We start from the raw sequence: 16,657 nt of genomic DNA on the forward strand, positions 1-16,657 counted from the left end.
TCTGGCAGCGCTACCGTAACTTCTGTTAAATGATGCCGGCATATTCGACAAGAGACAACGGAAAATGGAATAAAAATGTCTGACAAGATGTCGAATTACAATAATATATTGGAGGCACTGCAGAGTTTAAGCCTCGATAACGAAACACAGCTTGCCGACACCAAAAATGGCTCGAACACGGTTAGTATTGGTCAAACAAGCCCAATGTGTTGTGTGATGGTTCATAAACAAAACTATTCAAACTACAGCCACCAGTGCCAAACGACACTCACGACGATCTTCCGTGCAGAATGCCCCAAACAGCAGGTGAAATGGACAACAGTGACGACACGGATATGAACTCGGACGTGATTGTTGTTGATTCCTCAAGTGCCTCGTCAGATGTGAGCATATTTTGGTCATCAGATACTAGCACATCATCAAACGAATCAGTATTAAAGGTAGATCAGTGGGAATATTCGGAGACAGAAACCATACCAGAAACCGAAAGTGACAGCAATGTCAATGGCACTAGTAAGTTGTAGCATGGCCTAATGTCAAAAGCAAAATCAAAATCAAACTCAAACTTAAAATCGAAATTAATTCTTGCAGAAGAGTCTTGCATTATGGATAATATTGTAAGCACGCCCATTAAGCGCAAGCACGACGACTACCTCATCAAGAAGGAGAGTAAATGTAAGTAATAGTGATCTTAGCTTATAAATATGATAATATGGTTTATTTTCACAGCTGGACCATTGAATGCACCTAATCTGGGCGCAGATGTGAATGCATCGCCCGTGCTGAAACGCAATGTGACGACAACGCGCAGCGGACGAGCTGTCCGCGCAAGGATTGATAACAAGTTTGATTATTCTTCGGAGCCGCAGGATGTGGATTCAGATGATTCCGATGACCCTGACTTTGGCGATAACGAGCTCGAGGATGACGACGACGATGACGAAGAATATGTTCAAGATAATCACAGTGAGCCAACGCGCAAACAACGACGCATTTCCATGCGCAACAGCTGCTGCAGCAGCGATGCCAGCTCATTGCTTGAATCGGATGCGTTCATCTATTTGGATCTGAGTCGACCAGTTGCCATTGTTACCAGCGAGCCAACGACTGACGAGACAGTCGAGTTCGATAGTGAGCTGAAGATACGTCTGCAAAAGTTTTTGGGCCTTGTTGCCCGGCAGCGCCGTCTCTACAATCCCATGGCTAACTTTGAGTACGAGGACAACCATATGGATGAGGATGAGCCTCCGTCGCTGTTGCACAGTCGCTTATGGACATCCAATGCCAACGTGCAGCCCCAAAGTACGCCCACAGTGCCGGATAAACGCAATCCGGAGCCATCTCGTATAAGAGCCCTCGGCTCTAACTTAACCAATGAAATGAAGATGCTTCTCATGGACGACATGGTGCAGCGCGCCAATGCCAACTATTTTGAGAGCCAAACGCCCGACCATATCAAGGAGCCCATCGACTTGAGCGGCTTACCCAGCGAGGAGCAGCGTGCGCTCACCTGTCAACAGCACAAGAAGATTGCCAGTATGATCGGGCCCCATGCAGCCCTGTATAACTTTGTGGATTCGCTGCGATGTGAGTCAATCGATAGTGAAGCTGATAGATATAACATAAATATAATGATACGATCTTTGCAGCGACCACGCCTTTGAATATGTGTCATCCGCTCGCTGTGAACTATCGAAAGCGGGACTTTGGTGCGTGCAAGGAGCATCTGGCTAAGACCCTATTCCATATACTCAACCACCAAATCTTCCACTGTGGTCTGCGCCCCGAAATTGTGTGGAAGAGCTGCATGAATTCACTCAGCAGCATCGAGCATCGCATCGAATCTGGCGGGCAGCGCAGATCGCGCATTATCCTATGGCAGAATATCAAGCACCCCGGAATGGTGGTGAAGGAGCTGCTCCACGAGATGTGCCATGCGGCTGCCTTTCAGTACCACGGCGAGACGGGGCATGGCGACAACTGTCGCAAATGGTAAATGACCAATTGGAGATCAGACAATAAATATAACCATTTATCATTATAAATAATATTCATGAACTGCAGGGCTTATCGCGCCAAATCGATGATGCCCGAGCTGCCGGAAATAGTGGATTGCAATGCCAGCTACAAGTACACCTGTCTTCTGTGCCGTGCCCGCTCCTTCGGGCGCATCAAGTTCGAGGACGAGGCGTCGCGGCTGCGTTGCTTCTACTGCCAGTTCGAGGTTAACGTAGAGTCCTGCACCGACGACGTCTACAACCTGTCCTTCACCGATCAGCTGGTAACGCCTTACAAGGAGTTCGTGCGCGCCAACTATGGCAAGTGCCAGCAGAGCGGCCACAGCGCCAAAATGCGAGCACTCAACGTCCTATATAGGGAGCACCAGCAGCAGCTATCTTCTAATTGAACCCAAAACAAAGAGCTTTAAAATTGTTTTCAACATATTTTTATTTTTAATTTTGCACTATTTTTTTTTTTTATTGACATAATTTTAAATAAATCCGTTTTCTTCAAGTGTTATTCGTATTTTTTATTTTGATCAGTTTCAGCAGCTGTGTTGTGTTTTTTTTTTTTATTTACTTTTCATTTCTTATTTTCAACAGATTCTGTAGCTGCCGCAACTTATTTCAATATACATTTTCATTTGATTGGAAAGTTGAATGCCCGTTATATATTAAGAGCTATGATATCACGAGTGATGTGTTATGATATTTGAATGAGTTAGGGTATCATGCCCCTGCTGCGCTTGAAGGCTGCGCCGGACTTGCGATTGTGGTTGGCGCGCGAGGATTTGTGTGCTTCCTTCTGGCTGCGATTGCGTGTCGTTTCCTGTGTCTGGCCCTGGCCCTTTGGTGCGCCCACTACCTCGGCCTTGGCACGCGCTCCGTACTTGGCCATCTGGCGCTGCTGATAGCGTGCGCGTATCAGCTCTGGATTCTCACAGAATTCGTCACGTTTTGGCGCATTCATGTTATCATCATCGCTAGCCTCAGCGTATTGGTTATCCTCGTCAGCGTCTTGGGCCTCGAAGGCACTGCTAGCAGCTGTCGCTGATGCCTGCTGCAGTTTTTCGCGCAACAAACTCAGCGGCGGTGCCTGGCCATCGTTCAATGCCTCATAGCTGTCGTCGTACTCGTCATCGTACTCGTCGCCACGTTCGAGTGGTGTCTCCTCTACCATGGAGTACTGCTCATAGCGCTGCTTCATTAGCCCAATGTCGCGCTTGTCGTCCAACAATTGCTCTGCGTTGCGCGGCCCGCCAGGCAGCCCCTTGCCCTTCTTAATGATGCACTGCGGGTTGTCAGTGGTGAGCACGTCGTACTTGTCACCATCGTGCACATTGTAGTGGCGTACACCAATCTGGCTTTGCAATTTGTCCTGCGGATCGTCTGGTATGTACACCTCCTGTCTATCCACGTTCGCCAAGTCGGGCGGCAAATTCTCATCCAATATGGCGGCAATCGCCTGCTCGCTGTTCTCGTAACGAGTGAGTACGCGTCGAATGAAGCCCATTCCCAGGTCCGGGAGCACATCCAGCACAGCGGACGCCTCCAAGTCCAGGTCGCGAGCAGCTCCATTTTCAGCAACTGCAGGCGTTGTCACGCGAAGTGGCTCAACCGGCAAGATGAATGCGCCAGCTTCATCATCAGAGTTGTGACCATTGGCTAGCAATGCGTCGGCGAGGGTGCCGAGGGGGCAGCTGCTAACCGCCTTCTGGTAGCCGCTTATCAAGAAGTCCAAATTGTAGTTTTTGCTATGGATTGTACATATATAAACGAGAATTCGCATCAAGTTTTGAACACACAGCCACTCACAGGTCGGGGCACTTCTTCATGAGCAACTTGAGATAGGCCTCCACCGGATATTGACGTTGAAGGTCCACAATGAAGTTCTGCGCCGAGAGGCATTCCTGCAGCAACTCCACCAGCTGCTCGCCATGACCAGCTTGCACCTGTCCACTGGCTATGTAGTGCACAGCGAGCAGGAATTGCTGTCGCGCCTCGTTCAGCCAGGGCAAGGACTTGGCATCTGCTTTAATCTGATAGATATTTTTATTTAGCATTGGGATGGTCAGATCGTAGAAATTGGAAATGCTGTGAAGAAGCGGAAAACAAGTCAGTATAATATTATCCCCCTTTTTCTCTCACTGTCTGTCCGTTTTTTTTCTCTCTCTCTCTCTCTCTCTCTTGTATACCTTTGTACAGTTTTAAGCTCTTCGCAGACCATAAACAGAGAAGGGCTATACTGGAGGAGCAAACGTAGCGTATAGGCACAATCTAAGGCAAATACCACAACATCGTCGTAGGGTGAATCGGCATTAGGATCCAGGGGGGGGCCACCGCCGGCACCTTCGCAGCCCTCGTTCTCCACCTGAATCTGCATGCTGAGAAATGCATCCTCAAAGAAGGACAAACCTTCCATCATGTCTCTTTTGTATTTCGGCTGAATGCGCACCAGAGTATCAAATATATTTTGCAGCGTTTTCACGTTCTGTTCATCGACATCGCCCAGTGCAATAACCAAATCGCACAGCAACGGCACAGACATCAGATAGTGGTTATACAATAGGTTGCTGTGATGCTCCGGTTTTATCCATTCTGTAGGCGATTCATTCGAAGTAAGCAGACGCATGACCACGCGCACAGCCAGATTGAGCAGATGCTCATAAAACGCCAATGCATTGAGCTGCTCATCACTTGACTCATTTCCATGGGTCCGCGGTCGATAGCAGGGATTGCATCCCTGAAGGAATGCTAGAAGACAGGTCTTGGTCGCTTTATTATACACCATATATGACCAGAATCTGTAGATGTAAATTTAATTTAGTATGGATGGCAAAAAACTCGACATTGTTATTATATAGCAAAAGGAAAATATATAATGCAATTGTGGGGATCTGCTGCAAAAACTCATAGTTAAGGTATATCTAAAACTATAGAGTTGAGAAATAGATCTACAATAAACGAAGTGAAAAAAAAAAATAAAAAACAAAACAAAATGTATGGATGGAGCTTGACGTACATATATTTGTGTGTGTCTGCACCTAAGGTGCACTTACTCATGATGTTTTAATTGAAGAAGGAACTCGAAGTCTTTCTCAACGTTAATGGCAAGGTAACGCCACTCGTCCAATTCGGCGCCCGACCTGAGCGTATCAAAGGTGCTTAGCAAGCAGAAATAACCACTAAATTTCTTATCAGGCGCCAGCCAATGAGAATCCTGTAGTAAATATTCGAGGATTTATAGTCATTATTAGTTGTGGATAGGCTTTATTTCAATTCTTACAAGTGCAGGCACTTCTCGTGTGACACCATCGTTGCCAATGATTGTTATCTTTAGCTCGTCTAATGGCAGCTTATTTGGATTAAAGTTATTATTAATGTCGTCCATTTTCTAAACTGTCATCACAGCAAAAGTTGAAACCGAAAGTACACAAATTATGGACAAACAGGCCGAGTTATTATTTGATAAGGGCTGTTGAAACAACTATCGTAATACATATGTTCGAGATATTAACAATATCGATACATTACACAAATTGTAAGCCAAGTGTGGCCATAATTGCTAGCGCTTCCAATAAGAAAATACCGAAATAGATATAAATAACGATTTTAGGTATTAATTTAAATATATATATTTATTTACGAAATTAATAAGAAAATTAAAATATAAATTAATAATTTCTCTAATTATAAAAAACTACACAGGCAACTACCTTAGAACTATTACAATAGTCATAATTTCTAGTTTAATTTGAAAGTTTTATGAATATAGACTATAAAATATAAAATGTATTGATAAAAAACCTTGTTTTATTTATTATTTTTTTTTTTTTGTTTCTTGTTTATCCATGTATGTTATTAATGTCATGTATTAATACTAACCACACAACAAAGTGATACCGTATAAGAAAGACATTGTTTACTAACACTGGATTTGTAATAATCGCTATCGGCGCCATTGCTATAACTGCTTAGCTTGCACTTTTTTCAATTTGACATTTGACTTGGTTTGTGGCGTGTACTGGTTTTTCGTGCAACTATGAATGCGGCTTCTAATTCTGGGTAAATATATATTAAAAGTGTTAAAAGAGCTTAATCTAAGCAGATTGTACTGAAATTTGTCATTACTTGTTATTCAGCTTGATGAAGCCAATTGGTGGCATAGGTCGAGCAAACTTATTTAGAGCTCTTGAATCATCTATCAAGCTTGACCGGTATAACACACAGCCACTATTAGAAAACGCTACATTATCAGCGGAAATAAATGAGAACGGAAATCTAAGTGGAAATGAGCAAGTCACAAATTATATTTGTGACGATGTGGAATATACTTATGTGACGCCATCATCTGAAGATGCGGGTCTTGATTTCTTGGCCACATGCCTCAGAACTAAAGATTTTAATACTGTACGCATTGTGGTTGTCTGTGAACTAGAGAATCAGGCAGCAAAGGTATTGAAAGAATTGGGCAAACGCAGCATTGGCTGCCTCTTGGTGAATGTGGCTTCCAAGGCAATTGATTCAGGTATCCTGTTATGGAACGACGGTGTAAGTAGTCCAATGGCTTAAATTATACGCATATAATATAATATACGCATAACTTCAATGTGCTTCTTCTGATAGCTCCTCAACTCCGTCTTGGTTGTATGCGATGCAATGTTGAAACATTTGTCGAACATCGGCAATATAAAAGTTAACTTCCTGGTGCACTACTCCCAGACATTGCCGCATATTTTTCAAAAACGTGTGCAACTGCTGATTCCCCAGCCTGCTGAAGGGACGAAAGTATTAGTAATAAAACGCAAAATCGAAAATCTGGTACAGCAAAAAGCTGGTGACCAAAAGAATGAGACCTCAGAGGCCCAAAAACAAACAATTCCGACTGCAGGAACTGCACAGAACATACAAAATTCATCAGAAAATATTTCATCAATGTCAATCACTGTAGATACGCCATCCGATTTAGATGAAATGCCACCATTGGTTCCTATACCAAACAGTGAGATTCAAGAGGTCGATAAGCCGACCGAGTTAGATGAAACACATTCTATATATGCTAAAATGGTTCCAATACCAAACAGTGATATTCAAGAGGGCGATAAGCCGACCGAGTTAGATGAAACACATTCAATTGCAAAGAATAAGATTGAAGAGGTTAATGCGTTGTCTGTTTCAGATGCCATATATAATGACGGTGTTATATTGAAGAAAAATAATGTAAAACAACTCTCAAACAATCAGCAGAGCTCCAATGCCCAAAAGTGTCCTTACTCTTACAACGCCTTTGGCATATTTACTTGGAGTCGCACTGAACAGATTTCCCGTTACAGCGCGAACGATGTGCCTGAATTTAGTCCATATTTGAAGGAAACCCTGCGGCGCCAGAATATTGGACAGATGCGAGCAAAGCGCGTACAGCGATTTGCTTGGCCACATGCAGCTTCTGGTGGCTCCATGTGCATAATTGGGAATGAGAGAATTGGCAAAACCTGGAGCTATTTGCCCACGCTGTGTCAGCACATCATGCTGAAGACACCGCCGCGTATACTGGATAACACCGATCGCGGCCCCAGCTGCATAATAGTTTGCGTGAATGAGAAAGAGGGAAATGAAATCGCCAATTTGTGTATGGAATTGTTAGGCACGACGCGCTTGGATTTGGAGCAAGTTGTTAAAGCACTCAGCCGTAACTGTATTGACGAGGTTGTCGAAACTATGAGAAAACCCTGCGGCATCTTGATAGCCACTGTTGACAATCTAGTGAAGTTGTATTTGCTCAATGGCAAAACAAAGTCCATATTTAATCCGGCTGCCTTAAAGTGTGTTGCCTTCGATGGCATCGATAGCATCTGGCGTGGAGGCAGAACTCATTGCCAGAAGATAATATACTGGATCTTAACCGTGCTGCGCTTTGAGAAGGGCCACAGCCAGTTGTTCGTCGTTGGACGTTTGTGGATTGATTCGTTTATGAAGCCACTGATGAGGGAATTGCCCGATATTCTGCTCGTGTTCGAGGACGCATTGGAAGCGGCTATGTTTGCTGGAATCAACTTTGACTTTCTCGTATCAAATAATTATGATGGGGAATTACTGAATATTCTCGCCGAAAAGCAGTTGATGAAGAAGCGCGTAGTGCTGGCCTGCGGCGGAAATATAGATGTATCTGCACTGAGCAAGCTACTTAACACCAAGAGCATCGACAACTTGGTTATTACGCGATTCGATCAGGAAACAAACCAGCTCTATAAGGATTGGTGCAAGAGTCATATGCGCCGTGTGCTAGTTGTCGCTGAGGATTCGATTGATAAATTGCGTGGCGGATGTATTGACTTTTTGGTTCACTACGGCTACAGTATCTGGCCATTCTTTAAGGCTCAGTTCAGCATATTCTACAACAACTATCTATGTGGTATAGAAAAATTCAGAGGCACATCGGTTGTAGTCATGCGTCCCAACGAATTTGAACAAGCTTGGCTATTTTGCGATTTTATGCTCAAGCACAATCGTCATCCACCCGAAAGTTTTCTGACGGTACTAACCGAATGCCGTATAGTGTTCGATGCCTTAGAGTCGCGTCCAGACTTTCCGCTGTGCCGCATGCTCAAGTCCTATGGGAACTGTATACGGCACACGTGCTACTTTCGGCACTTTCTGTGGGACTACGAAACGAAGCCGTTGGACGATGCTCCTACCAAGGGCACAATCAAATTCTACGTGATCTCAGTAAGTGAACAATAGGTCATTTTCTACATATGTGTATACTGATAATTCAAATACTTGTTATCCAACCAACAGAGCGTGAATCCGGCCCAGACCGCTGTGAGGCTAATTGAGAAAGCTACCGCCAGATACTACATGCACACTCCCTTGTCATATTTTGGCGATCAGCTTCAATTGCACTATGAATCCATGATAAACCATCCGAAGTGCACAAAACCCCTGCTTAACGATGTATACGTGCTGAAAATTCACAATCTCTACCAACGCGTGAGCATAATTCGAATCGAATCTGTAGATCGCATCGAGGTCAAGCAGCTGGATTCTGGTGTTGAATTTTATATAGTTAGGCAAGATGAACTGCTGATCTGCGATGAAAAGTTTAAGGACGAGCCCTGTGAAGCGTACGACCTACGCATCACTGGTCTATCGCCCTTTAACATGGAGCGCATTTGGCCAGACGACGCCAAGAAGTTGGTGCGTCATAAATTTTTCGAAATTCCGGCCAAGCAGAATCGCGTTTTTACTGCCGATATTAATTTTGGCTTTCTTGATCTATTTTTCGTGGAAAACATCTACGACTCGAGCGGCAATGACCTAAACAGTTTTGTACTTAAGCACATCCCAATGTACACGGACGGAGGAGTGCATAGTCGTTTACAGAAATATATTTCTGAAGCCAAACCGTCCACACAAGGGGTATAAACAGCTAAGCCTGAGACCCCTTTTTCTAATACCATTAATACTCATTCTTATTAATATCCACACACATCAATACATACAGAAGTATGTTGCATGTATATCCAAAAGAATTGGATTTTTTTGTATTACAGATCGTATTACATTTTTTATTTTTTTTTTCTTTCAAAGAAAACCATATTCAAAACTACACATTCAAAGTCATATAACCAAAGACATTCAATTTTTCTTACAGATCATATTACATTTTTTGTATGACATAAGCTGAATACTTATTTTTATGTTTGTAATACAAAAATTATATGCAAATAAAGCAATTATGAAGTTTCTCACAGAAAGCTACCAAAGCGTAACTTTAAGATGTCTTTTTGAATATACATTTCTATGTATGTACATATTTAGCGTAAAATTATAAAGTTAAAATTTGTCCACAATAGGCAGCCACGTTTGCAACGCATATGTATGCGTGCATACATAGTTGTATATGTGTATATACATATATGTGGCGGTTGCATTTGAAAAAGGTGTACATATAAAATAGCCGTTATTGTGTCCCAAATAATTACCTCACAATTTCCCACGAATATCATTGGTGTAATCGATATTTATTGTATATCGAATAAGGGGCTGACCATTCTATTTAAATGCATGCATGCAAATATGTACGAAAAGAACCGTTGTAATTTCATATCTGTATTAGTTTAGTGCTTCATGGAAAAGTTAAGTTGATTATAATTGAGATCGCAATTTTAATTGAATTACCCCATTAATAAAATGCGTTTTTCCGATGAGGTTAGATATTACACATAATTGGCAAATGTTTTGTTTATATTTTGAATCTACGTACATATATCCTTGTAGGTTAAGTGCCATATTTGCAAACGAATCTTTTGCTGCGGCAAGTGCCGCCAAAAGCATCAATTCGAAGCACACGCCATTGCCGTAACCCAGCCTATAGAGCAGCATTCAAAGATGGTTGGCCTTGGCAATGACATTGAGGTAAAGACCTCAACCATTTATGTCTTCTGTCCGATATGTGAGCAAAAGCCGCTCACGCTGCGCAAAGAGATGTATGCCGAGCTGCTGGCCCACATCGAGAGTGTGCACCTGCCGCTGCGCTGTCGCAAGTGCTTGCGCCATTATACCAAGATCGATGACCTGAAAGAGTTTAGCAAATGTGTTGACTTGGGTCAGAATTGCAGCGCAGCCAGCACGGCGCAGAATGCGACCTACGACACGGAGGCCTCGAAGGTAACGGTGAAAAAGGCAACTGTGGCCGCCAATACCATATCAACACAGACTTCGCCCCACATAGCTAAAGAGATGGACGAAACGCATCAGCATTTGAATTTAACGCCCATATCGCTATTTAATATACGTTGGAAGGCCAAAGGTCGCCTGACTCAGGAGGAATTCATAAGCGATAGCGTCTCATCCATACGCAATTTATCGTCAGAAAGTGTAAACTTGTCCGGGCAGCAGCGTCGCAGCATTGGACAAGTGTGTGCGCAGCCAGATAGTGTGCACTGCAATGATAAGATCAAGGGCAAGGTCATACGCTCCACATCAACGCCGCTGCAGGTCTACACGATGTTCGCCAAGCCCAAAGAGCCGCTAACATTTAATGCGTCCAGTGTTGGGGGCGGTCAGGTGTCGAGCATCTATCACAGCGGCTATGCTCTGGATGAGCCTAATTCGGCGCCAGACAGCAGCCACTTAGTGCCTCCGCAGCATCAGCGCACCTGGAAGGTTGGTGGCCGTGGCAAGATGAGCGCCGTGACGCCCTTGCGTCAGGTTATGTCCAAGAGCATACAGAAGGCCTTCGTGGAGCATGGCGCCGTGGGCATGCTCCCTGGCCAGAGCGAGCAGAGGCGCATGCGCCTCGATTTGAACGAGGTCAACAGGTCACCCAATGCCGCCCTGCCACTGGACTTGCGCCTGTCCCCAGTAGTTCGACGCACGCAGAGCGACGACTCCAGCGGCAATAGGAATAGCAATAGCAACTGCAATAGCAACAGCAACAGCAACAGCAATAGCAGCAGTAGCGGCAGCGACAAAAACCATGGCCAGGAATCGAAGAGTCCTGAATCCTATCAGATACTGCTCTCCGCTCAGAAGCTAACAAGGGAGTCCATTATCATAACCCGCACCCAGCATGCCGGGAACAGCGTTTCGCTGATTGCCGCCGCTGCCGGCACCAGCACCACGAGCACAGTTTACAATTCCTGTGAGAGTGTGGAGATAATCACTTCCTCCACATCAACTGCCGAGCTGAGCACCAACTTACGGCCAGCCCAGGTCGACTGTCCCGTGGTGGTGCCGCCGATAACACCCATCACAAGCGTGCCCGGCGCCATCATCAACAAGAAGCTCATCAAGTTTGAGACGCCTCTGAAACCAAATATGCAAACAACTCAATTGGCTAACTCGACGCCGGATGAAAAGGAAATCTTTTATACGCCCAATCCGAGCCACAGCCCATTGGCGGCCATTGCTGGCAGCCCGAGTGCTGGGCCCAGCAACAGTGAGCGACGTAGGCAGCAGATTGTGCCGCGCCAGCTAAGCGGTCAATTCATGGCAGAGACAAAACGGGCTGAAAGACCACGACCTCAAGGACCACGAGCTCGTCCACCCCTGCGTGTGTGCCATCATCAAAAGTCCTTCAGCTGCGTCCAGGATATCGGCAGTGACGATGAGGACGAGATCTTCTTGCCAAACAGCGCATCAACACAGAACGACAAGAAGCGGCAAGGACGTCTCTGGTCTTTGGTCTCATCTGTTATGCGCCTGCCACAGACCCTGCGAACGGATCCCAATAGCAACGCTGGCGATAAGGAAAACATCCCGTCTACTTCTAATTCTGGCTCCCTGATTAGACGCTGTGCCTCCATTGCTGGCTCATTGGTGCGCACAATTCACTCCCATGACGACGCCGACTTGCAGAGCTTGAAACGCAAACGAACCCAAACCCTGGACAACGCGAGCTGCACTCAAATGTCGCCGTCCAATTCCTCGAAACGTTTGCGTATACAGGCAAGGAAACCAATCGAACGCATGCGCAATAATTAGTCAATAAGTTACTTCGTTTTAAATGTTCTGTCCTCGTATGTTGATCTTGTCGCCGTTTTATAGCATTTATTTTGTACGATGATGTGGAATGAGTTCCTAAAAATATTAAGCAAACAGAGCAAATAATTCAAATCAATTGAAAATTATGCCGCAAAGCTTCTCAATATTGTAGGTGGCGTAGGTGAAAAGTCATTTAATAAATAAATTCCAATAGAGAGCCTCACATTGCAGCTCAAGCGCAGTCGGGCTGCATCAAATGTGCAGTTAGTTGAGCGGTTGATGATCGACTGTTAAAAGACACTCAATCGTGCCTGCTGTCTTAACATAAGCATATCATGTTACAGATGAATTTTAAATTCCAATGTTAAGCAACTGATATCGAAAATGTCCATGTCCAATTAAATACTAGAAAATAGTTTACTTTCATTTCGATTTTACAGTGTATCAGTATTTTTTGATTATTCTCAAACGGTCACACTAAACTGAAAACTTCTGTGTATAATAGTGTGCGTGCGTGTGTTCATATTTTCTTCGCAGTAGTTTTCATCATTATCAATCTGCAAATATCAATTAAAGTCTAAAAAACAAATATCCAAAAACTTCTAATGTCGTTATCAAGTCTTCTGCCCACACCGACTAACGCGGTATGGGATCGCGAGGACGAGCGTCGTTTGACAGCCAAAGGTGCTCCAATGATTGGTGCCCTGGTGTCCGCCAAAATAGCAGCGCCACCTTACGGTCAGCGCAAGGACTGGATACCACGCACAGAGGCTGACTTTGGGGATGGCGGTGCATTTCCCGAAATACACGTAGCGCAATATCCACTGGGTAAGTTTGCAACGATAAACAACAATAGAAGTTGTATGAACATCTTCTGTCGTTCAGGTCTTGGGGCGCCTGCCAATGTGGGCAAGAAACCAGATGCTCTGGCCGTGCGTCTTGATGATAAAGGCAAAGTTAAATATGATGCCATTGCCCGCCAGGGTCACGGAAAAGACAAAATCGTATACTCGTCGATATCTCAACTGCTGCCCGCTGAAGTTTTAGCCGAGGACGCTGAAGAGTTACAGCGTCCCGACGAAGAAACCGTTGCCGAAACAACCGAGGAAACACGACTAGCTCTAGAGAAACTGACCAACCAGAAGATTACCTCAGCGCTTCCTGTGCGCCATGCCCAAAAGGCAGCACCTGCGCAATACATTCGGTATACGCCATCGCAGCAGGGCGATGCTTTCAACTCTGGCGCCAAACAGCGCGTTATTCGTATGGTGGAGGCGCAGCAAGATCCCATGGAGCCTCCCAAGTTTCGCATTAACAAGAAGATACCACGCGGACCCCCATCACCACCAGCACCCGTTCTGCACTCGCCCTCACGCAAGGTGACCGTCAAGGAGCAAAAGGAATGGAAAATACCGCCCTGCATATCGAATTGGAAGAACGCCAAAGGTTTGACTTAACATACATTTCATGCACATTCAATTAATTGATACGATTCGTTTTATTCACTAGGTTATACCATACCATTGGATAAGCGCTTGGCCGCTGATGGTCGTGGCCTGCAGCAAGTGCACATTAACGAAAAGTTCGCCAAAATGGCGGAAGCTCTTTACATAGCCGACAGAAAGGCGCGTGAAGCCGTCGAAGCTCGCGCCCAGTTGGAGAAGAAGTTGGCGCAGAAAGAAAAGGAGAAGAAGGAGGACATGCTGCGTATGATGGCGCAACGTGCACGTGAGGAGCGTGCTGGCTTACGCAATCCCGAACCAGATGCACCGGGTGGTAGTGCCGATGCGCGTGAACGTAACGATTTGCGTGCCGAACGACAAAGGGAACGACAACGTGACCGCAATTTGCAACGAGCTGCACCAGAGAAACGCACAAAGTTGCAGCGCGAACGGGAGCGTGACATATCTGAGCAGATTGCCTTGGGCCTGCCAGCAAAGAGCGCCGGCAATGGTGAAACACTGTTTGACCAGCGACTCTTCAACACCACAAAGGGCATGGACTCGGGCTACGGTGACGACGAGGCCTACAATGTCTATGACAAGCCATGGCGCGATTCCAACACAATGGGCGCTCACATCTATCGGCCTAGCAAGCAGGCAGACAGCGACAACTATGGCGGAGACTTGGATACCATTGTCAATACGAAGCGCTTTGTACCCGACAAACAGTTTTCTGGAGCTGGTTCGCGCGATACTGCTGGCGCCCAGCGTAACGGGCCAGTTGAGTTTGAGAAGGAGGAGGATCCTTTCGGTCTCGACAAGTTCTTGAACATGGCCAAAAAGGCGCCCAAGCGTGCCGACGAAAAGAACGAACGTGGCAGCCACTCAGATCGTAAACGTAGCCGACGTGATTAAGACTAGACTTGACTTCATAAAAATAATAATAACCTTTTGATTAATCCTGAAAGTGTGGCATAAATGCAAACATACATTCACATAATATACATATACATATATATATATATATGTATACATATTTTTACAGTCATATTATAAACGAAATAATCCTAAGAATTGGCATGCATTGTATCAATTTCCAGGGCACATAGACCTCAACTCTTGTGAAGATCTGGGGTATTTGTCTAGGTGAACAGTATTGCTGGCCGAGTGAAATGATGCCAATGGAATAGTACGTGGGAATGGCAAAACTTGTGTTTCGCAGCATTAACGCACCACCGGAGTCGCCTTTGCAGCTACCTTGCGGTGTTTGGCCACCGGCGCACATTTGGCCAGGGTCGATCTGCTGACGCACTCGTAGGCATTCGGAGATGGAGATGACTTCTAAAATGGCCTTCATCTTGATTGTACTGCCTTTGAAGTTTCTTTTGCCAGTTTTTCCCCAACCAACGATTTCCATGGCATGTCCAGAATAGGCATCCTCATACTTCTCTTTTGCTGGCGGCAGGCATATGGGTATCACAAAGTCAGTATAGCTCACGGCAGTATGGCTAAGAATGTCGTTGAAATGGCCGGAGGTGCTTCGATATTGCTCATGTGCCTTAATGAGGTCAACATTGATGTCTATGTGCGGTGGAGCACAGACCCTGTTACCATTCTTATACTCATGGCAGTCAAGTGTGCTGGTCGTATTCCACTCACCCAGACGCGCTCGAATATTATACTGACGGATCACACAATGAGCCGCCGTCAATATTCATCGATTATTTATGAGAGCTCCACCGCACATCGGGCTGTAGTTCGTGTCTGCAAACTGGAGTTGTTAGCAACAAGTTCAGTTCAAGCCAAGTGGACAAGTTACCATCGTTCGAATAAAACAGCAAAGCCGTCCAGCCAAATTCTTGAATGTCCGCCCGTTCGCCTTGGAAAATGCGATTCATTAAAGGGGTAATGCCACAAACACCCGGCGGGGGCAGCAGATCATTATGAATGGAGTTTTCAACAAGCAATTGAGTCGAGGTAATTTCTATTGGTGTGCGACGTCGACAGCATACTAGATCTGATCGTTTAGTACTTGAGCAGTCGAAACGGTTGGAGTTATTTAGCTCAACGTCACTTTCCCAGCACAAGGAACGTTGCTTGCAATATCCAATCTTCCCATCCACTCTACAACGGCCGTGATGCATTGTGGGAACTGTGAACGAGAACGCTGAATTTTTAACTGTATGACGAATAAATATTTTAAGTTTCAGCTCACTAATAATCTAGTTCGACATGCAATTTTCCTGTTACCACAGCGTTAGTGCGCATTTAAACTTTGACACCATTAGATAAGAAAATAAATTTGCAGATCTCTGGATGTGAAGTATAAGCACTTCGTGAAGTTCTTACTTTTGAAATCAGACTTGAATCAAATCTTACCATGGCCAGTATAGATACTATTGTATAGAAAACTTAGTATGAAAAAAACTCGAATAATCCGATTGAACATCTTACGTACAAAAAAGCATCTCACATAGTCTTATCTGCTTCGAAATGACAACGATCATATTAGCTTTATTGAACCAGTAGAACTCTAGTAGTAGTAGTAGGTTTAGAAGCTGATATCAGCGATATCTCAAACTAAGATTAACAAAGTATAATGTGTTCTGGGCAAGACAATTTAAATTTGCCGCCAATCAACACAAATTTCACATTTCAATTAGTTATCGAGACAGCGCTGCAATTCTGGGCTAGTGTATTTTGTCGATACGTATAATCGATATTGGT

General features: G+C 44.8%; 5 protein-coding genes and 1 long non-coding RNA gene across 8 annotated transcripts; 4 read left to right on the forward strand and 2 right to left on the reverse strand.

Annotated features, from left to right (window-relative positions):
- Nucleotide 1: 1 nt before the first annotated feature.
- Nucleotides 2-2,520, forward strand: LOC108618773 (uncharacterized). Its single transcript, XM_018014905.2, has 6 exons — nucleotides 2-180; nucleotides 249-513; nucleotides 592-675; nucleotides 730-1,587; nucleotides 1,650-1,992; nucleotides 2,065-2,520. The coding sequence occupies exons 1-6, from the start codon at nucleotides 76-78 to the stop codon at nucleotides 2,405-2,407; spliced, it is 1,998 nt and encodes a 665-aa protein (XP_017870394.1). The 5' UTR covers nucleotides 2-75; the 3' UTR covers nucleotides 2,408-2,520.
- LOC108618771 (activating signal cointegrator 1 complex subunit 2) lies at nucleotides 2,431-5,533 on the reverse strand. The gene is made up of 5 exons (XM_018014903.2): nucleotides 5,287-5,533; nucleotides 5,060-5,220; nucleotides 4,196-4,804; nucleotides 3,816-4,094; nucleotides 2,431-3,754 (listed from the first exon to the last, which is right to left on the reverse strand). Exons 1-5 carry the CDS (start codon nucleotides 5,389-5,391, stop codon nucleotides 2,722-2,724), a joined length of 2,187 nt encoding a protein of 728 aa, XP_017870392.1. The 5' UTR covers nucleotides 5,392-5,533; the 3' UTR covers nucleotides 2,431-2,721.
- Nucleotides 5,534-5,912: 379 nt separating this feature from the next.
- On the forward strand, nucleotides 5,913-9,785 carry fs(1)Yb (female sterile (1) Yb). The gene is made up of 4 exons (XM_018014303.2): nucleotides 5,913-6,065; nucleotides 6,143-6,551; nucleotides 6,627-8,726; nucleotides 8,799-9,785. The coding sequence occupies exons 1-4, from the start codon at nucleotides 6,043-6,045 to the stop codon at nucleotides 9,423-9,425; spliced, it is 3,159 nt and encodes a 1,052-aa protein (XP_017869792.1). The 5' UTR covers nucleotides 5,913-6,042; the 3' UTR covers nucleotides 9,426-9,785.
- A 269-nt stretch (nucleotides 9,786-10,054) lies between these two features.
- On the forward strand, nucleotides 10,055-12,634 carry fs(1)Ya (female sterile (1) Young arrest). Its single transcript, XM_018014902.2, has 2 exons — nucleotides 10,055-10,211; nucleotides 10,281-12,634. Exons 1-2 carry the CDS (start codon nucleotides 10,194-10,196, stop codon nucleotides 12,486-12,488), a joined length of 2,226 nt encoding a protein of 741 aa, XP_017870391.1. The 5' UTR covers nucleotides 10,055-10,193; the 3' UTR covers nucleotides 12,489-12,634.
- On the reverse strand, nucleotides 10,282-16,447 carry LOC149268060 (uncharacterized). 3 transcript variants are annotated; one of them, XR_016270928.1, is made up of 3 exons: nucleotides 16,389-16,447; nucleotides 15,750-16,082; nucleotides 10,282-15,694 (listed from the first exon to the last, which is right to left on the reverse strand). It is a non-coding gene; the product is annotated as an uncharacterized LOC149268060 (long non-coding RNA). The 3 variants fall into 3 exon arrangements; XR_016270929.1 differs by having other exon boundaries at nucleotides 16,310-16,439; XR_016270927.1 differs by lacking the exon at nucleotides 16,389-16,447 and adding an exon at nucleotides 16,146-16,285.
- On the forward strand, nucleotides 12,939-15,004 carry Bx42 (Puff-specific protein Bx42). Its single transcript, XM_018014910.2, has 3 exons — nucleotides 12,939-13,316; nucleotides 13,374-13,934; nucleotides 13,998-15,004. The coding sequence occupies exons 1-3, from the start codon at nucleotides 13,094-13,096 to the stop codon at nucleotides 14,843-14,845; spliced, it is 1,632 nt and encodes a 543-aa protein (XP_017870399.1). The 5' UTR covers nucleotides 12,939-13,093; the 3' UTR covers nucleotides 14,846-15,004.
- Nucleotides 16,448-16,657: the final 210 nt, after the last annotated feature.

The sequence above is a fragment of the Drosophila arizonae genome, chromosome X, assembly GCF_054131065.1.
Source record: "Drosophila arizonae isolate 15081-1271.41 chromosome X, UAZ_ARI_1.0, whole genome shotgun sequence".
Lineage (NCBI taxonomy): Eukaryota > Metazoa > Arthropoda > Insecta > Diptera > Drosophilidae > Drosophila > Drosophila arizonae.